This window comes from Pollachius pollachius (assembly GCF_949987615.1).
Source record: "Pollachius pollachius genome assembly, chromosome: 4".
In the NCBI taxonomy this organism is placed as follows: Eukaryota; Metazoa; Chordata; class Actinopteri; order Gadiformes; family Gadidae; genus Pollachius; species Pollachius pollachius.
The window spans coordinates 28,889,376-28,915,400 of record NC_136937.1 but is presented as its reverse complement, the minus strand read 5'-3'; the positions used below and the strand labels follow the sequence as shown (position 1 = coordinate 28,915,400).

General features: G+C 47.7%; 2 protein-coding genes across 2 annotated transcripts; one reads left to right on the top strand and one right to left on the bottom strand.

Moving 5' to 3' along the window:
* The first annotated feature begins 600 nt into the window (after window positions 1-600).
* LOC307074068 (adrenodoxin-like) lies at window positions 601-6,537 on the top strand. Its single transcript, XM_079734065.1, has 4 exons — window positions 601-1,399; window positions 3,836-3,960; window positions 4,394-4,523; window positions 5,988-6,537. Exons 1-4 carry the CDS (start codon window positions 1,203-1,205, stop codon window positions 6,094-6,096), a joined length of 561 nt encoding a protein of 186 aa, XP_079590191.1. The 5' UTR covers window positions 601-1,202; the 3' UTR covers window positions 6,097-6,537.
* Window positions 6,538-8,507: 1,970 nt separating this feature from the next.
* Window positions 8,508-23,417, bottom strand: LOC307074252 (rho GTPase-activating protein 20-like; the record flags this gene model as incomplete). The annotated part of the gene is made up of 17 exons (XM_079734270.1): window positions 8,508-9,143; window positions 9,899-10,575; window positions 10,771-10,882; window positions 11,861-12,050; window positions 12,175-12,200; window positions 12,567-12,629; window positions 14,339-14,503; window positions 15,081-15,253; window positions 15,651-15,830; window positions 16,046-16,112; window positions 16,299-16,376; window positions 16,769-16,853; window positions 17,278-17,319; window positions 17,852-18,001; window positions 18,904-19,077; window positions 20,709-20,794; window positions 23,328-23,417. The coding sequence occupies 17 exons, from the start codon at window positions 23,415-23,417 to the stop codon at window positions 8,508-8,510; spliced, it is 2,994 nt and encodes a 997-aa protein (XP_079590396.1).
* Between the last annotated feature and the right edge of the window lie 2,608 nt (window positions 23,418-26,025).

Below are 26,025 nucleotides of genomic sequence, written 5' to 3'. Positions count from 1 at the left end.
TTTATTTCCCTCTCTGCCTTTTCCGGGATGTCGACGTTGTAAAACCCGGAAAACGTCAACCTTCACGTTATTGGTCAACGTGAGGTCACGCGGGCCATACACACAGAGCCGCAGCGCGTGTGATTTTCATAGACATATAAACATAGAAGCCGCATTGGTCTTTGGACGTACTCCTGTATGTGGGCAGGGAGAGGGCAAGACTAACTTGCAGACACACAATTCAACGTGTGAGTTTCCGTGTTCTGGATTCAAAGCACTGTTACGTTTACAATTTTCAACCGAATTCAGTTTTCAGTTTATATCCAAGGTTTTATGATCCACGTGGAGTAAAAATAAAATACAACAATATACAAATATTTTATATATAATATTATCTAATATGAATAAAAAAACAATTTCTTGAACTCGGGTTGATCAATGTAATGTAATGTAATGAATAAAACGCGACGACCGTTTACTTATGTTTGTTTACAGTTCAGTCTTGGCCTCTCCAATATGGCGGCGACTACGGCGGTCGCCTCAGTCAATGCGGCTTCTACATTTGTATGTCTGTCATATCATTGGTTTCCAACCCCGGAAGTATTCGTGAGTATCATTGCCTCTGAGGGCAGACTCACTGGAAGTTGCAGCAGCAGAGACAACAACAACAACAACAACAGTAAAGAGGAGCGTACATTTATACTTTCGACGGACAATTTATACCTAACCCGGAGTAGACTGGGGAGCCCCGCCCATTCTGCCGGCAATTTTAGTTCGCCCTGCAGAAGGTCTGGAAAAGAGCAATACATTTATTCTAGTTTCCATACGTTTTTGCGGGAGCCAATCACCAAGCTGTCTTTTCCCCCTGGCGCGCTATTGGCTGGTTTAACGCAATGACGACAAGGAAGCGACGGCGTCATTTGAACTAGGCCCATTAATCACGCCTCTTGTGCTGAAGTAAATGACAGCAGCTTCCCCGGACCAACGAGCAATCTACGATTGAGCTTGGTCTCATAACAGCCAGATTGAACCCGTACCACAACGTGTTCCTATTTAACGTGTGACGTAACGAGGCCACGGGGGAGGAGGAGGACCTACTGTGGCAGAGTGACGCTGGAGGTTACAAGACGCCCATAAGTATCCGTGCCCTCAACCACTCCGTCTGATCTATCGACTACTTTGTTTTTTAGGGTTTTTTAAAAGGCATCAACTTTGTATCTTAAATGGCGCTGGTGACCGCGACCAGACGACTGCTCCGCCTCACGATACGGGTCAGTCCTCTGCGGACAGCGGCTGTTGCGTCGCCCCGATACACGACGCTCGGCTCCCCGGGGAGAACGGATGCTCAGGGGGCATGGGGAACCCCTGCGGCCTGCTGCGTCCGGCGGAGGGACTTCACCACCTGCACGCAGAGACTCAGGTATGCGTTTTAAATGTGTCCACACGTCTGTCTGAAGTTCAACCGTCTTAATGTATATCAAGCTCCACTCGAGAAAATCATGTATGTTTCCTCAATGGTTTGTTGACGTATTTGCAGGTTGGCACAGCAGGACATTAGGATAATATCACTGTAAGTTACTTAACTATACTTGAAGTGAATGAACAACGGGTCAGCAAATATATTGTAATACTTGCACTTGGTTCTATGAACATCTTTACTGTACCGACAGCGATATCTTTTTTCACTTCTTATGACAAATGTACTTATTGTAACAAATGCACTTATTGTAAGTCGCTTTGGATAAAAGCGTCTGCTAAATGCCCTAAATGTAAATACTTGATAAAATACTGCATCAAATTTCCACTGCAAATCCTGTCACAAACTTACAAACTATCGCATGAACTATTATTATTTTTTTAATCACATGCAGATAACAGGCGTAGTTTTGTGCTCTTGAATTGACAGCAACGCGCAGCTAGTGTAATCATCAATCGCCTACATGACAATGCAAAGCGCTGTAGCCTTGTGTAGCCGTGTTACTGCTCAAGGTTTGGACCAAGACAAGGTTTCCTCATCCAGCATCGGGTTGGGTAACGCTTGCCACCTGGGTTGAAGGTTGCTCTACACTGTGGTCCGGCCTTCGACGGGCTGACCGCGTCCTTGTGTGTCCATACGTCACTGGAGGAGGGGGGAGGGTGACACCCCCCCTAACCCCCCACCCCCCTTGGGCCTTGGAATGTGCACAGCAAGTGTCCAAAAAGCCTAATATGCCAGCTTGAATATCAAAACTATAACATTGCTTGGCTTTGAGTGAGATGTTTTCTGCCCTGGCAGGTCAAAATGGAGTGTAGGTTCATTGCACATTCAATATTTACTCTTTATACTAGGCCACAACGATAAGAAGATGCGTTTGTTTTCCATTAGATGAACTGTATCACAGGATACGAGCAAAATGTCAGAATGGATGACGTTGAACCAAGCGTGTGAAATGATACATTTCTTGGGGTTGACGGGTCTGCTGGTGTCACCGGAAGGTATTCAGAAAGCCAATCCCAGACTGGGGTCTCCTAGCTGGGCGGACCCTGTTGCTTTTGAGGCAGGACACCCACTCGTCCGTCTCTCCCCTCACATCCCAACCATCGAGGATGCAGTGGACTGTCATAAGAGACACCCCCCCCCCCCCCCCCCCACCAACACTGAACAACTGGGACAAAACCCTCGTCGTCAAAAGGTTGTTATTTGAATTGGATACAATGGCAGTGTAAATCCGAATGCCTCTGATATCATGGGTACCTCATTTTGTATAATCGATTAATCCTTTTTAAGTCATTGAAGTGCAAATAACGTACATTTGTCTATCTATTGTCTACAAATCTATCAAAAAAGCTGTTTGTCCTGCGTGAGAAAGCGATTCAAACCAAACCAACACTCATCGTTCCAAAAATAAAATCTTTGATAACAAGCCTTCCACCGCTTGTCCGATATCAAGGTGGGGTAGGTTTTAAAACCGTCGGTTCAAAGTGAAAGTGTCATTCCAGTGCACCGAGATGAATGGCTGTGATCCGGCCCAGGCTGGAGACTCTAAACTGTGCGGTAGCCGTAGAGTGAAGGCCCAGAACAATCGGGTTCCTGTGATTGGCCTCACATGACCGACCGCTGCAGTGTGGAAACGTGTGTGTCCTGGGCCACAGAGAGTCCGTAACCATGGTTACAAAGGTTGGAGAGGGTGCCATGCAGCGCATTGTAAGCAAATCATTGTTATTTAGTAAAGCCCTTCATTCAAATACAGGGTAATCAGTTATATTCTCAAAAATGGCTTTGCAGGCCCACATTATAAGACATTCCCTAAACCTGCAGGCTGCTACGCTCCGGAAAACTGTTGGTCATTTGAAACGTTTGGGGAGACTCGGGACGAGTTCGGGAACCAATCTGTTTCCTGTGTAAAGCTGTGTTGGAAGATTTTGGAACTGCGAGGACGGTGTCTGGTCCGTTTCAACATGCAAAGTCTGAGAGTGTTGGCAGTCTGAGGATTGGAGCCATCAGATACTTTTGATTGGTTCTGTGCTGAGTGCTAGCACACAACCAGCAAATCAGCGCAGTGTTTGAGAGGGGCCGACTAGTGCCAACGCAATATGTACACTCTTAGTTGGAAGTAGTCTTTGTGGTGTGTGGCTGTGTGTGGGCCCCTTAAGCCATCTACAGGGCAAGGAAACTGTTGCATTCAAAAGTTTGGAAATGTATATGGTTGGTAAAAAGGTTTTAAATCTTGGATTTACTTAACTACCCAGGCTCATAATCAGAGTAGAGACCTGGTGTTATGGGATTGCCTCCATCCTCCTCCCCAAGCAGCCTTCTCACCAGCACCACCAGCAAGTCGTCATGGTAACCCCGTGTGACGCCGCTGTGGCCCTGCAGGTCGGACAACAAGGTGACGGTCCACTTCGTGAACAGAGACGGGGAGAAGATCACAGCGAAGGGGACCCCTGGAGACTCTCTGCTGGACCTGGTCATCAATGAGGACCTGGACTTTGACGGCTTTGGTACGCATACACGCGAGGACACCAGACACACCCGGACAAACACGCACGCACACACGGATGCACGCACGCGGACGCACACTCGCACGTAGACGCACGCGGACACACACTGAAGCACGCACGCATGCAGACACGCGGACACACACATGCGCACATCACATACATACACACACGCGAACAAAAAACATTTCTTTGTTGGTGTTAGCATGACGGTAGCATTAGCTTTTCACAGCACAGAATGGAAGAACAACTCCAACTTGTTACCTTGGCTATTAGACCATCAAAAGGGTTCTGGGTTCGAAGCTCCATGTCCGCCGTCTACCCACCCCTTACCTGCTCCTGCTCGACACGCATCTCACGTTCATCGTACGTCGCTTCAGATGAACCAGTCTGGCCCAGCGGGCCGTCCTTTAACGTGAAGGGGGCTGCCTTGCAGGTGCGTGCGAGGGAACGCTGGCCTGCTCCACGTGCCACCTGGTCTTCAGCGAGGAGGTCTACGAGAAGCTGGGCCCCGTCACCGACGAGGAGATGGACATGCTGGACCTGGCCTATGGACTCACCGACACGTAAGGAGGCCAAGGCCACTCACTCACTCACTCACTCACTCACTCACTCACTCACTCACTCACTCACTCACTCACTCACTCACTCACTCACTCACTCACTCACTCACTCACTCACTCACTCACTCACTCACTCACTCACTCACTCACTCACTCACTCACTCACTCACTCACTCACTCACTCACTCCTTCCTTCCTTCCTATTAGAATGTAACACGTAAAATGTCCTTCACAAGGTAAAACCGACACGGTTTGGAGAACATGAAAGACTTCAAAGTACCGTAATCTTAAAATACAGCGGTAGAGAAATTAGGAATAAAGTCCGTTGTCCATCACTGAACCAGTTGATTAAAATACCTTTCACTTTACCTGTAGAAATGCTCTACAGCTAGTGTTACTTCCATCGTTGTGATGAAGAAAGACTCTTTGTTTTCGTCTATGCACTCTTGTTTCCTGTGTTTGTCTGCCTGCGTGTTGTCTGAGTGCTCTGCTCCTGTAACATCATCCACATTGCTCTCCCGCTTTTAAGCTTTTTATAAATAAAGGGAACTTAATACTTGAACCGCTCACGGCGGTCCCTCCCTCCCCCCCTCCCTATGGCTCCTCCCTCCCTCCCTCCCTCCCTCCCTGTGGCTCTCCCCTCCCTCCCCCCCTCCCTGTGTCTCCTCCCTCCCTCACCCCTGTCTCTCCCCTCCCTCCCTCCCTCCCTTTGTCTCCTCCCTCCCTCACCCCCGTCTCTCCCGTCCCTCCCTCACCCCTTTCTCTCCCCCTCCCTCCCTCCCTGTGTCTCCTCCCTCCCTCACCCCTGTCTCTCCCCTCCCTCCCTCCCTCCCTCCCTCCCTTTGTCTCCTCCCTCCCTCACCCCCGTCTCTCCCGTCCCTCCCTCACCCCCCTGTCTCTCCCCTCCCTCCCCCCCTTGTCTCTCCCCTCCCTCCCTCTCTCTCCCCTCCCTCACTCTCCCCTCCCTGTGTCGCTCCCCTCCCTCTCCCCTCCCTCCCTCTCCCCTCCCTCCCTCACTCTCTCCTCCCTCCCTCTCTCCCCTCCCTCCCTCACTCTCCCCTCCCTCCCTCACTCTCTCCCCCCTCCCTCTCCCCTCCCTCCCTCCCCCCTCCCTCCCTCCCCTGTCTCTCCCCCCTCCCCCCCTCCCTCCCTCCCCTGGCTCTCTCCCCTCCCTCCCTCTCCCCTCCCTCTCTCTCTCCCCTCCCTCCCTCCCTCTCTCCCCTCCCTCCCTCTCTCTCTCCCCTCCCTCCCTCTCTCTCTCCCCTCCCTCTCTCCCCTCCCTCCCTCTCTCTCCTCCCTCTCTCTCCCCTCCCTCCCTCTCTCCTCCCTCCCTCTCTCCCCTCCCTCACTCTCCCCTCCCTCCCTCTCTCTCCTCCCTCCCTCTCTCTCCCCTCCCTCCCTCTCTCTCCCCTCCCTCCCTCACTCACTCTCACCCCCCTCCCTCCCCTGTCTCTCCCCCCTCCCCAGGTCTCGTCTGGGTTGCCAGATCTGCCTGACCAGGGCGCTGGAAGGCATGGAGGCGCGGGTCCCCGAGAGTGTGGCGGACATCCGACAGAGTCAGGACAGCTCCTCCTAATGGCTCGTTAACGATCCCCATCGCCGTGGGTAACGGGTCAACGGGGGAGTTGCTCACCATCCTCTCATGAATGAAAACTCAACCGCTATAGCTCGTAGAAAGTGATTTTTACCAGGTACAAGAGAAATATATATATATAACTAAATAATCATATTTCTATTGCTTCACAAAAGCCCTTAAGTTAGACTTTTGACTTTTTACAGGTTGACATCCGAATTGTGTACTTTTTTTGCCCTGCCTACTTGATGTTAAATCGCGTGGCTAGGCGACGAGCCACGCGTTTCAACCACCACACTAACATGTTTTTATTTTTATCCACTCTGTATACTTAGTAGTTTGATCTTTATTGTCACAGGAGTTAATCTTCTTAATCAAGTGTATTTAGCCATCACAAGTTGGACACGTTTCGACAACATGTAATAAATTGTATCCCCTTTCTAATCCTGTGTCATCGGTTTGCCCGGACAAAAACCTTGGGAGTTGTGAGTTGCGATGTAGAACTCCTCAAAAGTAAAGCGGTTCACATTTTCACAGGTTAGATCACATTCACTTAGTTGTGTACTTCCTTACAGACCTTACTGAATACTGAGCAGAAATACTATTTTGTGGTACATTATATCCTTGTCAAGGTATGCCGGACACTGCTACATGCCTAACCTACTTAGAAACTAACCAAAGAAAACCTGCAGTAAGCCTAGTTATCACGATGGAAATATGCATTTAATTTACCAATAACTTGCGGATGTAAGCACAAAACAAGTCCTCATAATCTATACGTCTGCAGATTGTACCACTCTTCTAGTAAACCCAGCTCTACATTGCACTTTTGTTGGGTTAAACGTTTCACTGCGAGAGCAAAGAATTCATCTTAATTCCTGCTCGCGTAAATATTTATATTGCTCTACATTTTTTATAAACCAAAGTGATTAAAATAATCGCTATACATTCATAGGGTATCACTTTACGATAAAAGGCGTAAGCGAGTGCAATTGATCCATCGGATACACTCAAAAGAAGCGTTTTACGCTACAGGGAAAGTAAAGGTACCTGTTGGAGATATCCTAAGCTGTAAGAAGAGGCCTGCAGCCCAAACGGAGTAATGCTGTATCTAAAGTGCATCTTAAGTCTAAATTCACCCCTATGCGGCGCATATTTGCCATTTGTGATCATAATGAGGACCAAACAGTGTTAACAAACGCGCATTCGCTGTGTTTCAAGTTATCTGCCAAAATAAACTCCATTTAGATAACGACAGACATGCCAATTGCATATTTAAGGCAAAATAAGGAAAACTGGAAGCCAAACTGTGGGTAAGTAACAGCTGGAGGACTTTGTTGAATAAGACAAGAATTCCTGTCTGTTAGTTTTCATTCTCCTGTACTGATAGTGGAATACTTTTTTGTCAGTTTGTTGCTTGCATTCTACTTTAGTTTTAATGTTGCAGCCTTTTTTCTGACAACCCAAAAAGCTGAAGGTCTTTCTTTTCTCAACGACCTTGGTTCAAGGTTTAGTTTTACACCCAAGGTACAAATATTAACACTGATGTTGTCCCGTACAGACCAGTAAGCTGCTAACGATATCATTCCAACCTCTGGGAAATCTATGACCAGAGCTTATTCATAGTTATTAAAAGAGGTATGGCATTACATGTCATTGTTTTCTAGTGGTGGGATTTTTAGACACAAAACTCACGGTATAACAAATTGAGCTGACTGCCATCTAGTGGGGAAAACATGTTTGGCTGGTTCAACATATGAACCAAAATTGCAACACCATATTCATAATGGTTTCCCAATGCTTTTGTTTTTCAATGCTAGAGCTGTTTTTTTCTTGGTTTGTTATACCATGGCGGCGGTGAAAGTCTTGTTGATTCTGTGCTGAATTCTCTTGAAAATAACACTTAAGAGAAATATATTAAGTTCTTTAACACAGTGTTCTTATTTGCATTTAAAACCACTTTTCCCCACTGTTGTTTACTCCCTTTGAAGGGAACCAAACTGATTTGTCTCTTGTCGCTCTTCCTTGTATCAGTTCCTCTGGGAGCATACATCAAAGTAAGTCGTTCTTTCTTTACAGAAGAAGTTCTTTACATACAAACTTGTTTTACACTCAAAGGCGCTTCGGATAGGTCATTGACCCTTTCGTTAGCGCAAACCAGTGGTCTCGAGAAAACCGAAATCCAAATAGCGCATATAAAAAAGAACACTTCACCCGCTAGAATTTTCGGACTAATCGCACACAATGTTCACGTTTCCGTCATCTGCGTTGATTTCATCAAGTTAAAAACACATGGAGCTGCAAAAAGTACTGAACAGGAAGTTTGGCAATGTCTGCTATGGTCAGTTTCCTCCGCATCATTTAATTCTCACAACGTTGTGGCCGCCCCTCGCTCGGGGTAAACGGCGTGAACGTCAAACGTACGACTCCTCGGAGAAGCGCAGCTGGTTGAAGTCGCGCTCCGCCATGACGCTGCTGTGCCTCCTCCGACGCCACTGGCCCTGCCCCCTCACCGGGGCCGACGCCCCCTGCTGGCCACTCTGGGCCTCGCAGTTCTCCGAGGGGCGGGGGCGTGTCAGGTCCCCCCCCTCCCAGTCCGCCTTGGACACCCTGAGGCCCGGAGTGCGGAGCGCCTCCCTGAACACACTCTTCGGTCCCGGCCGCGGGCCCGTGGCGGCGGCGGGAGGGGTCTCGGCCCCCTGATGAAAAAGATGAGCAGGGTTCTGGGGGAGCCCCGGCTCAGAGGACCTACGGGGCTTCCCCTCGGTCGGGGGGGGTTCCGTCACCTTGACGACGGCGTGGCTGGACCGCCGGTGCCGGAAGAGGGAGAGAGTGGCGCCAGGCTGCCGGTAGAACACCAGGTGCTGTGGCGGCGACGACACGGCAGTGTCACTTCCTGCGATGGGGGCGGTCCTGGGGAGGTGCAGGCTGCCGGTGGAGCGGTGGTGGGCGGGGGCAGGGGGCTTGGCGCCGGCCCACTTTCCTGGTCCGTCCTTCCCCGGGCCGGGCCCACCGGCCCCGTACTGAAGACCCCGGGGACCGGACCGCCTCTGTAGAGGGCAGCAGCGCACGGTCAGAGCGGACTAAAGGCCAAGGCTGCTCATGGAAAGAATCATAGTCACGATTATTTTGCTGAATATTTGAATCACGATTATTCCAACGATTCTTTTGGAGTTTAAAAACATGATGCATTTGTTCAGCGTTCTCTCCAAAAAAACACTTAACTTGAGAGGGATTTTCGAATTTCCCCGTTAAAGAAAAGTTCTGATCATCTATACTTATAAAATAAATACGAAACAAATATTGTGTTCAAATAAAAAAGTGTTCAAATAAAAAAGATCCAGATCGAAAATTATGCAAAAAATGGTATCCAGTTGTTCTGCAATTTCTATGACATTTAATGGAGAAAAAATGAATAAACAAATAAGGATTATATTCGTTTTTTGATCGTATAATCAAAGTCGGATTAATCGCACAGCTACTAAAGGCTTAGCTATGTTTTGACGCAACACAAGGAGGTGTACGGACCCCTTACGTCCTTGCGGACCCTCCTAGCGTCCACCATAAGGGCCTGACGTGCGCCTCCCGAAAAATCGTAACCTTGCTCCGAGCAGGCAGCAAGGGCTGTGATTGGTCACGCTCACTAAAGCCCGCCGCAGAACCAAAACAGGTTTACGACTCCGTTGGGGCGTCTGCGTGGTCATCAGACCGTAACGGGGCCTTTAGGCGGGGGGGGGGGGGCGGCGTTAGGAGCATAACGGGTACAGCAAGCGTCTGCTGGGATGGCGGCGGTCTCCGTACTCACCCTCTCCTCCTCGTCGCTCTCCGGGGTCTCGGGGTGGTCCTGCTGCGTCAGAGACAGCCTCCGCGCCTCCTTCAGCCAGGAGTTGGGGTGCAGCCCCCGGCTGGTGCCCCTCAGCGTCCCCCAGGAGAGGGGCTCTCTGGGCGGGGAGCCCCTCGCCGGGCGCGCTGCCCAGTCGCGGAGGGTCTCGAGGGGGGAGCGGGGCGGGGTCCTCGGGGTGGGGGACGGCGAACCCTGTGCGTGTTCCGGAGCGGACCCCCGCCGGTCCTGACCCTCCCCAGGGCTCCGGGGGGGCGGGAGGAGACCCCCGGCGCTCGGAGGCTCCCCCTTCTCCCCCTCCTCCTCCCCCTCCTCCTCCTCCCGCGCGTCGCACACCCTCAGCTTCGCCGCGTACGCCACGGCCGGCTCGGACTGCCGGCGCCGGCCGTGACCGGGGGACCAGGGGTCCGGGGCGGCGGCGTCCCCCACGGACAGGGCGGAGGTCCGGGCCTCGCAGTCGGGGTCCAGGTCGCTGAGCGTCAGGATGGAGTCCAGGCTGCCGCGCGGCGGGCGGTGGTGGCGGTGGACGGGGCGGTGGCGTCGGCGAGAGAGGCAAGGCGAGCCCCCGCTGCTGGCGTCGTCCAGCTCGTTCTCCAGGCTGTCGTAGGAGGAGTCGGTCATGTGACACGACCACGACTCCTCTGGTGTGTCGGATCAGCGAAGTGGGCGGGGGGTCGAGGGAGGGAGAGGGAGAGACGGCGGGCGGTTGAAACGGGTCCGAGGCGTTCGTCGAGTACAACGCCGAGATTTGGGGGTTTCGAAACGAACGGCGTTCATGTTGTTCACGTGTGCGTTTGTGTGTGTGCGCGTAAGTGTGCACGTGTTTGTGTTCGAACCTGATGGCGTTTCCTCATCGCGTCGTTGCGGGGGTCCTCCAAACACAGAGCCGGGGTCCGACTCCATGATCTGCTTGCAGTGGTCTATCATGAACCGGACCAGGTCACACACCTGGGGAGGAGGGAAGAGCGGTCGAGTGGTTAAGTTACTGGTGAGTTGTGGGTACAAACCGATGTCCTGTATCGGCTCATTAATTACATGATTCTGAATTCACTTTTACTGTATTGTGCTTTGCATAAGAGAGTGAAAAAAGTGGCTTAATAGGGAGAGAAGAGACCAATAAAGCCATGTTGATGCGCATTATTCCCAGGATTGAGAAAGATTGCATCAAGTTATTTGAATCAATTGAGCCAGAATGTCCACCTTTCTGGGAACAGTGTTCCAGAAGGGCATGTGGGGCGTGTTCAAAGATAAAAATGGCCGAAAGGTAACAGTAAACATCAGCTCGTTGTGAGTTGCAACTGTGTCATGGTAGATAGCTGCCCCAATGGGTGGCTGGTGCTGGCGAACTCTGCTACAATCTGTAGCTAGCGGTCTGTTAAAGGGTCATGGTTCTCTCGCTCCTGCACTGCCACGCCCCTCATATTCCCTAGAACTCTTTAAAACTCTCTTAAAGAGCCCCGCTATGAGCCTTACATACACTGGATAGGGACGTTTTCGATTGATGTTGGGTGACATTTACTACTCCATTGATTTGCCACAATAGTACATTAGTAAGTTGTACAAGGGCTAACTATCGTCTCTATGCTATTGCTATACCATTCTAAGTACTGGTTCTATGGCACATGTGTAGGATTTCTGTGTATTGTTATGTTGTGTGCATCATTCTCCCTGTTAGCTTTACCAACTGTACTTATTCAACCCCAAACGGCCATCATATTAACAGATAATTCGTAACTAATATATTTTTTTGTTACGAGTCAATTTGAAACATATATTGTCAATATGCTGTTTCATGTAGGTTCTCTTAAATTGAAAAAACTGGTCACTTGTGACATCACAACCGTCCAGCCTTGCCCCTCCCCCCATCCATGGGGGGAGGGGCATCATTCTCCCCCCATCCATGGGGGGAGGGGGGCATCATCTCACCGTCTTGGCCCCCCGGCCCTCCTGCTCGGGGCTGGAGGGGCCCGGGGCCCAGAGCATGCTGGGAGCGATGCACACCGACAGGTTGAAGCTGGTCATCTGGTTGTGGCACGCGTTGCCCTGGATACCGTGTAGCAGCGCTGCCACGTAGCGAAGTAGCACGGCGTTAGCCGCGGGCAGCCGGCCAATCAGCCTGCGCGGGGAGAAAAGGGGAGGGGAGATGGAGAGGCAGGGAGGGAGTGGCGAAGAGAGAGAGAGAGGGAGGAAGTATTTTTCAGTTTAATGAAGGAAATCAAATTAAAGGTGACATATTGCACCTCCAGGTGTGATTAGCCGTTACAAGCTGTTTTGAAAATCTGCCCTTTGTGACATCACAAGTGGGTGTGTCCACCTAGATGTATGACGGAGAGACAGCAACGTTTGCTACGGTCCACTGGGTGGGATGGTGGACTGATCTATCAAGCACACATCTAGGTGGACACGCCCACTTGTGATGTCAGAAGAGGCAGATTTTCACAACGGCTTGTAAGGGCTAATCACACTCACACCTAGTGGTATAATAATTCACCTTTAAGGTCATTAATGCCATCCGAGTGCCTCTAAATGTAGCTCATGCAGTCCGACCCGTACACCCCGGGGTGACTCACCTCTGTATGGCTTTGACCTGCTCCTCTTCCTCCTTCTCTTCCTCCTCCTCCTCCTCCACCACCTCCGCCCAATCCTCGTAGAGCTCCGAGCACAGCAGGCTGCCGGGGATGTTGCGCAAAAAGTCCTGCATGTACACACGCACACACACACACACACACACACACACACACACACACACACACACACACACACACACACACACACACACACACACACACACACAAACACACTTACGCTCACTTGTGATTCATACTTCCATGTAAATGTATTATTTTTTTAATGAGGCGTGGCACTCGACTCGATGTTGCTAGGGGTGATTAACAGAGTGACACGCTGGACAATACAGTAATTAATCACAGCAAAGACATTTTGTACCAATTTTAGGTTTCAAGTATGAACATGTAACATGTAACATGTACGTATGTACGCATGTCAAAGGAAACCTCGATCATCAAGAACAGGAAGGGTGCAGGAACAATTTAACTTGAATTCGTGCTCACGCTTTTGCCAGTATATATCTCTCACACACACACACACACACACACACAAACACGCTATGGTGTTGTGGGTCAGTGACGACGTGTATTAATTAAAGCCAATGTAGTGTTGTAGAGTGTGGCCTAATGTAACTTATCAGGTATGAAGCAAGTCTTGTTAACCTAATCGATTGATGAGTTTCCAGTCATCGTTGTGGTGTCGTCAGGTATTCAGGGTTCAATTTACCTGGCCCATGGTTATTTGGTGGATATTTTTAAAACAAATGTGATTGACCTTAATGACAAATAATATTCAAGACAAACGGGATTGAAATGTGATTTATAGCTCGGAATTCCCTGGTGTCTGTGTGTTTCTCCAATCATTTCTTGAGGGTTCTATAACCTGACCCTTGTATCTTTAAGGCTTGCTAGTTGGCTGCAGTAAACGGCTAAAGAAAGCATTCCCTGTACGCAAATGGCTAATTCAACACACTGGCGCTAAATCGCCTGACATACCATTCTGATCCACACCCCTGTTTCGGCACCTGCCTAGCCGTCTTCCGATCATCCCGTGCAGATTACAAATTTTATAAAACCATAAGGCTTATATCAACAAGGTAATCGAGACACCTGTTTTATCTTAGCCGCTACGGGCGCCAGCTAGCATATTGCTATGCGGCTCTATTGGATTACCATAGATTAGATTGTGTTGACACAGATAGGGGTCAGGCCTAACACCTTCCACACTGATCCATGCAGAAGTGGCATGGACCTAGGCGTTCATGGCGATCTGAACGTCTCCCGTAGGTTGGTGACACGTCGCCTGTCTCTGCGGAGCTCTGATTAAAGTAATCGCTGGGTGAACTAGCGGGGAACAGGCGTAACGTTTTGTTTTGTCAAGACTAAAATTCATGTCTCCGGCAACTTTTTCAGTGGGTTGTGATAGACCAACTGCTTCTCAGCTGTACGCTTCAATGATTTTGATGATCTTTTTCACATCTGTGTCTTTCTTTTTCAATGTGGAAGAAAATCTGTACCTCACAATGGACGGGCTTTCCCACCGCACTCTACAGCTTAGGCGGCTGCCTAAACAACACAAGCCTGACGCCTTAACTACGACGTCCAAAAGAATTAAATAAAGAGTATATATATATACATTGTTTTCCCTGGTCAATATTATACAAAAGTATAAAATATTCTAAACACCATTCAATCTCTGTGTAAAGATCAGACTGCAGGGCAACGGTCTGACCGCCTGCATGAATATAAGCAGAAATGGTCCACCTGTAAAAGATACTGTATTACCTCCTATCAAAGCTTAGCTAACAGGCTTCAATTCCCCGGGTTAGGGGAGCACCTTAAACACGCCGGCGATGATGAAGACGTGGTCCCGGGTCAGGGGGAGCTCGCACAGCCCGGCGTCCAGGGAGTCCCGCAGCTCACGGACCGCCCGGGCCCCCGCCGACCGCCGGAAGATCCCCCGCGTCCAAGAGCCCTCGTGGTACAGGAAGAACAGCATGTCCTGTAGGGGGGGGGGGGAGAGAGAGAGAGAGAGAGAGTCAGACACAGCTCTGAGCAGCCCCTCTCAGTTTGTTAGTGGAAATTGAATACATCTATTATTGCAATAACCACAAATTATACCCTGATATACCGCCATAATCTGGTCAGGGGACATCAATAAAAGCTATCACATTCCTTTGTTCAAAAACATAATTTAAACCCAATTTTCGGAATGAGGACAAGCATTACTTTAGATTCTCAAGAGTCACAAGTCGTTGCCAAACTATGTTTTGGTTTGTGGGGGAGTCAGTTTCTACTAAACGTGCATGTGTAATATTTTGATGACTGGACTTCTGAGGAAGGGATAAGCATAACATGTCTCAGCAGTCTGAAAAAAATCCTCCATATTTATTCTTACTCCTTGACTTTGTTGGTTTTTCTTGCATTTTCTTCTCCCTCCGGGGACGGTCAAACGACGTACACAGCTCGCAGGAGGTAAGAGATGGGAAATTGCGTTTCGGTTGTCGGAGGCACCTACGATGGCCCGAAGGTATGCCGTTAACTCGTATTCTAGTGTCGACCCTGGCGTCAACTCCTACCGTGATTGGCTTTGGCAGCGCATCCTCCAGGCACAGAGAGCTCAGCGGTTGGCCGAAAAGGTCGCCCCGGGGACCGGAGTTGGAGGCGGGGTCATTAAACTGGGGGGCGGGGCCTCGCCAGAAGGCCCAGTTGATGAGGGAACGCCGCCTCTTGAAGTGCTTCTGGGAAGACTCTAAACAAAACATAACAAAGACAGATAAAAAACTGCGCCGCCATTGCTCAATCAGCTACTTTTTCTTTAAAGGTGACATATTATTCCACCAGGTATGAGTGTGATTAGCCATTGCAAGCTGTTTGAAAATCTGCCCTTTCTGACATCACAAGTGGGTGTGTCCACCTAGATGTGTGCTGGATAGATCAGTCTACCAGCCTACCCAACGGACTGTAGCAAACGTTGCTCATCTATCCGTCATACATCTCGGTGGACACGCCCACTTGTGATGTCAGAAGATGCCGATTTTCAAAAAGGCTTGTAACGGCTAATCACACCTGGTGGTACAGTATGTCACCTTTAACGATCGTAATAACGTCGAAGATAGCCTTCTATCGTAGATGTTTTTCTTCCTCACCGAGAGCAACCTGACCCGGGGCTGTAGCAAGGGGCCGCAGCTTCAGGACAAACTGACACTGCTTCACCCCGGACGGCTGCTCCGGCAGCAGTGCCCCCTGCCTGTCGCAGGACGTCAGCACCTCCCTGGATGGAGGGTCGCGCATGTGGTGCGCGTGGATGCTGAAGGGGAACTCGTGACCTTGACATTGGGGAGAGAAGGTCGTGGTAAGATTGGATGCATGGTTGGATATGTCATGAAAATTCAAAGCCACAAAAAATCTATATTTAATTGTTCATATTTTAGATTAAATATATTTGTTAATATATTTAATCTAAGGGCCGACTTTAGGATTTATTTTAGGCTAGCGTTTATTTGCAAATTTGCAAATTAAGATTGTTCATGGAATCACTGACCAATTAGAGGATATGGTGTGTTTTCTCTCTTGGAGATGGCCCACAGCTGGTAATCCTTCACGTTACCCTGGGACACACACACACACACACACACACACACACACACACACACACACACACACACACACACACACACACACACACACACACACACACACACACACAGACAGATAGACCATTTATAAAGACAGAGATGCTGTTTAACAATGAACAATGAATTGATTACAACATGTGAACCTTCAAAAAGACTCACGGCGATACCAAACTGCTGAAGGGCCAGGCGGACCACCTCATTGGTGGAATCTGAATTGCTGACTGGGAGGGTTTTGGTCTGGGAAAACACAGCAGCAGTAGGGAGCAACAATCTTTTTATTAATAGTTTGTTAATAGTTAAAAAATTGTTCATGTCGTCGACTTTCAGAAATCCAAAAACGATTCGTGTTCTCTGACTCTAACTTGCTGTGCAACTGGTGGACCTTATTGATAACATTATTGAAATCGCTATCGATCAGCATTGACTTCAGATACATCCAGGTCATTTGAAGCCATGAGCTGGTTGAAATGTGACACGTTGCGACTTTAAAGATGCTGTCGATAAGATTTGAGATCTCTTTTTTAAGTGCAATTTGTTAGAAACAACAAAGCAGCCCGTTCACAGTTAGTGAGTGAAAGGAGATGTCAGAATATCTGGTTCTGGTTCTGACGGCGCCCGATGGATCTCACGTGTGCGAAGGTGTTGATTCCTTTGGCGTGGACGCTGAGCGCGATGGTCTTTGGTTCCTCTCTCTCCTTCTCCTCCTTTATCCGACTGGAAGGGAGACACGGTGTGGGAGAGACAGCAGTGAGGGCAGGATTGATCCCGGCATTCAGGGGTGAGAGAGAATCAGATTGATCTGGTCTCTCTCTCGCGTCGCTAGGCTGTTTCAATCGGGGCTAAAGCCCCGGATATTATTTAATTAGCCCCGAATCTTTTTTTTTTGAGAAAAAAATAATCAACTAATCGATCAAAAAATTCTAAGCTGAGCTGCCAGCTCTGCTCTCTCTCTCTCTCTCTCTCTCTCTCTCTCTCTCTCGCTCTGGGTTACATCATTATGGTGTGACAGCATCATGGTGTGACTTAATCGACCCGAAAAAACTACTTGAATGAGCTTCCTTGTGTGTATACATGAACATGAGCACGTACAGACACACACACACAAGCGCACACACAGGCATGCTTGTATTGTGTTTACCTTTTGAGGATTGACAGCCATTTTTCTTTTTGTTCTGAGGAGCTGAACAGAGAGAGAGGAAGGGAGGCAATTCCATTCAATAAAGCTTTATTGGCATGGCTTTATTGGCATGCGATTCAACAGAAAGAAAGGCTTTACTTGCCATAGCATGAAAATATTATATATTCTATGAGAGTCATACAGTCAGGCAAATTTAATTCAAATGTGATGTCTCCTAATAGAATTAGTTCACATGGGCAGTTGCTGTTGGGTGTGTGCGTGCGTGTGAGTGTGTGTGTTTGTGCATGTGTGTGTGTGCGTGTGTGTGTGTGTATGTGTGTGTGTGTGTGTGTAAGTTTGTGTGTGTGTGTGTTTTATGTATGTTTGTGTATGCATATATGTATGCATGTGTTTATGTCTGTATGCATGTGCGTGTGTGTGCGTGTGTGTGTGTGTGTGTGTGTTTGTGTGTGTGTGTGTGTGTGTTTGTGTGTGTGTGTGTGTTTTATGTATGTTTGTGTATGCATATATGTATGCATGTGTTTATGTCTGTATGCATGTGCGTGTGTGTGCGTGTGTGTGCGTGTGTGTGTACCCGAAAGTGGCCACACAGTTGCAGGTGGGCCAGCCCATGACGAAGCCCCGGTCGGGGGCGGTGCTGCCCTCACATACCTCCTCCACGACGCCCCCCAGCCACATCTCACCCAGCCGCACCTGGGCCTTCTGCTTGAAGTGGTTCATCGCCCTGGGACACACACACACACACGCACGCACACGCACGCACGCACAAACACACACACACACACACACGCACGCACGCACGCACACACACACACGTACACGCACGCACACACGGTCACGCAGACACGCACACACACACGTACACGCACGCACACACGGTCACGCAGACACGCACGCACGCACACACGTACACGCACAGACACGCACACACACACGCACGCACACACACACGCACAGACACACACGCACGCACGCACACACACACACGCACACACACACGTACACGCACAGACACGCACACACACACGCACACACACACACGCACACACACGTACACACACGCACGCACACACACACGTACACGCACGCACACACGGTCACGCAGACACGCACGCACACGTACACGCACACGCACACGTACACGCACACACGCATAGACGCACGCACAAACATATATGCACACACACAAGCAAACACACATACGCACACACACACAAAAACACATATATGCACACACACACACACACACGGACGCGCACACAAACACGTATATGCGCACACACACACACACAAAGACATATACCCACACGCACACGGACACATATGACAGATATATGGTTATTGATGTTGACTTTGCTTAGTGGCTTTAAGCCCCTTGTCACACGCACCCCATGATGACGACACACACACACACACACACACACAGATGCACGCAATATGTTACGTCTATTAAAACATGCTTACATGCGGTATACACACACCTCTGCACATGACGAAACACTCACACACACAAACACACACACACACACACAGGTAATCATACGAAGACACTACACACAACCACACCAACTGCTACTCATTCAAAGACACACAGACACACACACACACAGACACAAGCAGACGTACTTGGCCTTGGTGACGAGCAGAGTGTCACTGAACAGGAAGAGGTGTCTCTCCTGAGTCTGCAGACCGGTTTTCAGCTGGGCGTGGCCGTGGAGCAGGAAGGAGCGGTCGGGACACGCCAGGTACGACTGGATCAGCAGACACGTCTCAGGACATACCGGCACCTGGTAGCTCTCCCTGGGAACCACAGAAACCTTGACTGTACCTTGAATAGAAGGTCTCTTCTTATGAGCTGCCATTGAAAGCCATTAAGAAACAACCAGCTTGGGAGGTGACTATCTTGGGAGGTGACCAGCTTGGAGAATAGCTTGGGAGTTGACTAGCTTTAAGTAAATACAATTTGAGTAGGCTAACTTGGAGTTGACTTAATGGGAGTTGACCTGCTTGGAGCCAACACACGCTGTGTGTCTAACTGATTAAAAAATCACTCACTGAAGACGTAAATGTAGTTGTATATAACCAGGGGTTTGTTTTATTCACATGGCTCTCTGAATTCAAAGAGCATAAGTTTGATTCCAATTGGAAGCTCGCTAGCACAGCCCCTGTGATTTTGTGCACTCTCAGAGGAAGGGGGTGATATCGGTGCTCTTTCACGTGCACAGTTTTGTGGTTTCTCGCAGCCTGGTAAGAGCTTAAGGCTCTCTGAGAAACAAGGGCATTTTTAAAGTTTTGGCGCCTTTATTGTGAAAGGGTTGGCAGGGGGCAGAATGGGTCTTCTCTAGGAGACTGTATTAATTAGGTTATTCCTGCCCCCCTCCATGGCCCCTTGGACCAAAGCCAGACCCTAAGAATAGATCCCTGATCCGCTGATCAGAGAAGCTTTAAGGCGTGATTATCTATCCCTGACTCACCGTTCTGTGGATTTACACCACCGTGACATCCAACAGTGTGTGTGTGTGTGTGTGTGTGTGTGTGTGTTTGTGTGTGTGTGTGTGTGTGTGGGCCTGTGGTGTGTGTGTGCCTGTGGTGTGTGTGTGTGTGTGCTTGAAGAAATGCAAGCATATAAGTTCAGTGAAAGGGCCAACAAATCCTCTGTGTAGTTTGAGGCATGTATGTTTTGAGTATGTGCTAGTGTTGAGCAAGTCTCCCCTTTCATTTACACGTCTCACATGCTGGACTGGGAAGGATGACTGATTGCTGATTATAATTATCAATATAGAATTCTTGGTTTATTCATTATCACTATTATAATTATTATTATTATTATTTACTCTCATGTCCGCTTTTGCTTGGAAACACTCTATTAAAATATTCAGCCATTTAGCAGAAAATGTCATCCAGAGCAGCTTGAAACAACAGTGGGTTTATTTTCAGAACTGTTCGTAAGGTGGGGGGTTGCTCAAGGGGGACAGTGCTATCTGCTCAAGTAATCCTACATGTTCACTGGCGAGCAGGGCTGAGCGATTAATCAAATTCAAACCGACATTGCAATGTAATAGAACGCGATGTGCAAATCGCAACGGCTTTTTGAATTTATTATTTTATAATACAATAGTTAAATAAAGATGTTATAATATACATTCATGCTTCAATTCATCTCAAAACATAGGCCTGGCCTCAAGGAAAGAGCAGTTTACATGTTGACTGCTTCAAATGTTGTGTTGGCCATACTATAGAATGATTTATTGCTTGTGTTCCGTGACTAATGCAGAAATTAAGGAACTTCAAAAAGAAAAATCGCGTACTGAATCGTACAAACGCAATATTAGTCGAAATAATCTGAATTTGATAATTTCCCCAAATGGCTCAGCCCTACCAGCGAGAATATGGGTTGAGCCCAGAACCTTTGGCCGAGGAGGGGGCCCTACCTGGAGATAGTTCTGGAGCGCGTCAGGGCCTTGGTGAGGACCAGGGACGGGGCTGACTGACGCCGCTGACTCTCTGATTTGACCCGCTAGAACAGGAAGCGGTGAGGGGGTGAGGGGGTGGGGGTGAGAGGGTGGAGGTGAGAGGGTGAGGGTGAGGGAGTGAGGGGACGAGGGGTTGAGTTTGAGGGGGTGAAGGTGAAGGAGTGAAGGTGGGGGGGGGGTGAAGATGAGGGAGTGAGGGGGTGAAGGTGGGGGAGTGAAGGTGGGGGAGTGAGGTTAAAGGAAAATATTAAATCAAGCGGACGCCATCTTTAAAGTCGCTATGTGTAACATTAGCTCGTACCTCCAAATAACCTGGGAACATCAGAAGTTTATGTTAATCAATCGTGATTTCAATAATTTAATCTATAAAATCACATCCTATAACTTATCAAATAAAAGGCGCTGGATGGCCTCTACCTGCTCTTTGTTCATCACAGTCGACCCCCCCACACGAACGAACACTGCTATCATGTTTTTTTAACTCCAAAGATGTCTCCTACTAACTGGAGTGTTACGAAGAGCAACTTTAATTAAAATAAGAGCGAATTGTTTCGCCATCACTTTTGTGACATCTGAAGGGAAATCGACATAAACTTAGAATGTCGCATGACATTTTGAAGAAGCTCAAGGAGTTTCATAACTCTATTCAGAACCCAATTCCAGTTATATTGTCGTTGTCCTTTTATTAAGGGGTTATTAAGAGTCAGCAAGAGTTAAAAGGCCGCTAAATACAGACCCCTGTCCCACCTCTCAATGTTGTTTTCTATGACCCAAATCACACCCGTTCTTGTGACAGTTCGCGATATGTTCAACGAGAATTTCAGTGGAGTGACTTTGTGAACTTTCTCAGCGGCGGGTTCGTATCTGGGGAACGGTGTTTGGAGGTCTGCATCCCTCCCATGGGTCGGAATGGACACAACAAAACAAACATTCTCACGAGCAGCTGTGAAACAAAATACGCAATAATGTTATTTCAAAATGTATCGCGACATCTCTGACACTATTCATGCTGGAGAAAGTGAGTCACTAACACCAGCGGATCCAAAAAACGTTTTGGAGCACTGCATTTCCCCGGCAAAATTCTAGCCCAACTTTATTAGTGATTTTTTGGGAACAACTGAATTAGTGGTTATAACGGACAGACAGTGGGACGGCTAAAGGCAACAGCGCATGCTACTGCTAATTGAATTCCAGTATGCTATTTTTGAAGTCCCCACAGACCCCTAGGGGGTACGGGCCCCTCTGACTGGGAACCACCACATTAACCACACAGCAAGGATTGTTTGGCTGTACAGTCTTTAAATGGTAACTGGACAATAGGTATCCATCCAAGCTTGTTATGGAACATGTTGCATGTTAATAGATTTATAGTGGACTTGCTGAAGTATAATTGAATTTGAGCTGCCTGACTAATTATCGAATGTGAATCTCTCTTCCTCTCTTATTTCGATCTCTCTCCGTGACACAATGAACAAATAACTCCCAACCACTTAAATGAAAGTGCGGATTTAGACGAGGACTATTACTTTGTTGACATGCTTATTTTACACTTGTTTATTAATGGGGGAGGCACGCTGGGTGTAGTTATACACATTAAGGGAGTGGGTTAGGCAGCTAAAGAGCTTTCAGTATCGTTATGTAATGCCATTTCCACTGACTTTCCCTTGAGGCTGTCTAATAAAACCCCAAATCTCTCAAAATCCTCTTTGTGTACAGAAAAAAGGCCACCCACCCGAGTTGATTTAACAGCATTTAATTGATTAGAGCGGAAAAGGCGGTATAGAGAGTGATGCAACAAGCACTTAACGCAGGGAAAGGGAAAGTCTGTCCTTGTTTAGAGTGTGGCCAGCAGTTGATTATTGGAAGGCGTGCCTAAACCCCGAAATATCGACAGAGAATGCTTGGTCAAAGGGTGAAATGTCAATTATAACAGGCTAAATGAGTCGAGTCATGTTTCGCCGAGCTGATCAGGGCTTGTTCATCAGAATTCATCATGGGATTTTGAGACTCAAGAGGTGTAGGTGTAGTAGGCGTAGTACATTTAATCACAATAAAAATACTGTAACCTAGGCTAATGAAAACATTATTTTCCACGTCTCACATGGAAAACGCTGTGGCAGTTTCAAACAGGACAACGTCTCCCCATGATGATGAACCATTCCACCATTAATGACCTAAACCATCTCTACCTACATCATAACTAACACTCTGACTCTCCTATGCTTTCAAAATGAAAGAGGTTTGCGCGGCGTGACGTCATGATGCCCAGAAGTCACGTGCCCTAGAATCCTGAAAGTTTACTAAGTATAAAGGTTGAACAGTGAGGTCAACTGCATGTGATCTTTGAGGTTGTGCTCGCGCTTGATTATTTTCAACAGAACCACACGCGCGCGCGCCGCTGCACGCTTTATTAAGTATGTTCACGTTGCGTCTCTGTATTAAGAGCTTCGTGACTTGCGGCGTTACTCAACTTCAGTCAGTGGTTACAATGAAATACGGAAAGTGGCGGTAAGCGACAGGTATCGACAAGGTGAGGCACATTATAAAAAACGCCGAAGAGGGATAGATACAACATACCCGTTTGTTCTCGGGCTGTCGGCTGTGCCCTACGGTTTCCGCGGAGGGCGAGGCGCGGTCCAGGCACTCGTGCCGTTGTGCCGGTGACATGTTTTCCATTCAGACTCTCAACGAAGAGACCGGTCGGTGTCCTAACGGGTCTCTGGCGTGCGACGCGAGGGATTCGGAAACGCGGCGTCCAATTCCATCAGTGATAAAAAAAAAGTTTTTTTTTAGAAGTGCTTTTAAAAGCTGTAACACCGGTCACCGAGAGCGCTCCTCCTTAATACTCGTCCTACTGAGCGCGCCAGTATTCCTGTAGCGCCTCTACTCGTTATCGACGCACCACGCGGGACATGATGATGGAAAGGGGCGGGGCACGGGGGGGCACTACATGGGCCCCAGCATAGATTATTCTTAGTTCCTTTGTTGATTGTTGTTCTTATCTTAGATTCCTCAATGTTATCCTCTAGGACCTTTCATTTATGTCTTTAGTTATTTTTCTTTATAGGAACTTTTTTTTGAAAGTATCTCACTATTTTGGGCCGTGTGTGTGGATGAGTGGATATCGATCCAGAGATTAACATATTGCATAGTTGGCATAGTGTAGCCTATCCCATGTCTTTTATTAAATACGATATAATATTATTATTATTATTATTAGTATTATTATTATAATTGTTATATTTATTAACTAAACAATACAAACTATAAATCAATATTATCAAATCAGATAAATTAACTACGTGAAAGACAAGACGCGGAATAGAAAGGTAAAGAAACTATGGCCTGTGAAATCCATTTGTGTTCTTACAAACAGAAGTGGGCCAAAAACTAGGCTAAACAGAACAAGGACAAAAAGTAAAAGGAGAGACAGAGAAAGAGAGACATAGAGACAGAGAGAGAGAGAGAGTGAGAGAGAGAGAGCGAGATAGAGAGATGGCTTTTCCATACTTCAACTTGGCCAGTCAGCCCCATTAAAACTAGATCACTCTAATGATTACTATGGTGTTGATAATGAGCAGCCTAGGGCAGGGCAATAAAAAGCAAAAGCTCAGTCGACACCAACCGCCCCAAAACGGCCCGACGATTATTCCACCCGTCTGTCTACAAACATTTCCGGCCATCGACACTTATTTCCAATTTCAACAATGAGGTTAGAGTGTTTACATTTCCGATTTTTGACTATTACCATTTTCATTCTAACAAGTTTTCATCTGTAGATAATGTTATGTGGGGTAGTTTACAGATAGATAATGTTATTTGGGGTAGTTTACAGTTGTAGATAATGTTATGTGGGGGGGTTTCCAGATTGATAATTTTATGAAGGTATTTACTGATAGATAATGTTATGTCGGGTAGTTTACAGATATCTTATGTTATGTGGGGTAGTTTACAGATAGATAGTGTAATGTGGGGCAGTTTACTGATGTTATGTGGGGTAGTTTACAGATTGATAATGTTATGTGTGGCAGTTTACAGCCGTAGATAATGTTATGTGGGGTAGTTAAGAGATAGATAATGTTATGTGGGGTAGTTTACAGCTGTAAAAAATGTTATGTTGGGTAGTTTACTGCTGTGGATAATGTTATGTGGGGCAGTTTACAGCTGTATAATACAATACAATACGACGCAACTTTATTAATCCCACTAGGGGCGATTTGTTTGAGCAGCTTGTTGTACATACAGTAACATACAACAGATAGACATGCGCAACTATGGAGCATTTAGTAGTCGAATTGCAGAGGGGATGAACGACTTGGAATGGCGGTTAGTTCTACAAGCAGGTAAAGCAGCTCATTTTATGTCGGGTAGAGGCGTGTGTGTGTGGGACGGAAGGGATGATGATAAACAAACTTCTTAAACAGAGAAGGAGTTACAAACTACACTTTGTCGTTGCATTGCGTTTTTGATATTTTTCGAAGCCATGGCTGAGTGGACCAAAGAAATGGAGGAGGAGCTGATTGCATTGGTTTGTTTTTCTAATCTGATAATCAATGGTCTACACTCCGTTCCGTCATTTCTTGTTTTCGTGTTTTTGATTACTGGAACGGGACTAGCACCACCCGATGTTAGGGAGACTTATTGCATCTCGCACAGTACAGAATGTACTCGCTACAGGCAAGCCGCTGTACCTCCTGAGCTGTATCAGGTCATTAAGGATGTCATTAATTAATGAGTGGCTGGCATGTGGCTATCGTTTGTACCTTAGTCATGGGATGAAATGCAAAAAATAAGTGAAAAAATTATCCATGTCCAATGTCTCACGATATTAAATAAATAGTCAAATTAAGTGTACTACAAAATAGTAGGATTAGGGGCCCACAAAGAACGTTCCGCCCCTCTGTGGTGATACCCAGCCCTGCCACTGGGGGTCGCTCATAACACTGATTATGGGACTGCTGCTTGTATGCGCAGGGCACAGGTAGTAGACTATAGCGAAGACGAGTCAAACGGGAATTTACACACATGTTATGTGTATGCAAGACAATATTTTAACACAACCCTGGATGAGCTATAAAGGAGAGCAGAGATAGGAGAGAGGAGGAAGTGAAGAGAGAGGAAGGAGAGAGGAGAAACTAAGAGGAGAGGATGGAGAGGAGAGGAGAGCTGACAAGACAAAGTCACAGTAATCACACACATGGGGGGGGGATCTGTACATGTAGTAGACCGTTGTCTTAGTGTGGAACACATGTTGGGTTGATGCATGGTGTACATA

Excerpts from the sequence above, each read along its gene's own strand:
- LOC307074068 (XM_079734065.1), top strand. The coding sequence starts at position 1,203 with ATGGCGCTGGTGACCGCGACCAGACGACTGCTCCGCCTCACGATACGG. Across the intron at positions 3,961-4,393 it reads CCTGGACTTTGACGGCTTTG|GTGCGTGCGAGGGAACGCTG; the intron begins GTACGCATACAC and ends GCTGCCTTGCAG. Across the intron at positions 4,524-5,987 it reads GCCTATGGACTCACCGACAC|GTCTCGTCTGGGTTGCCAGA; the intron begins GTAAGGAGGCCA and ends CCCCCTCCCCAG.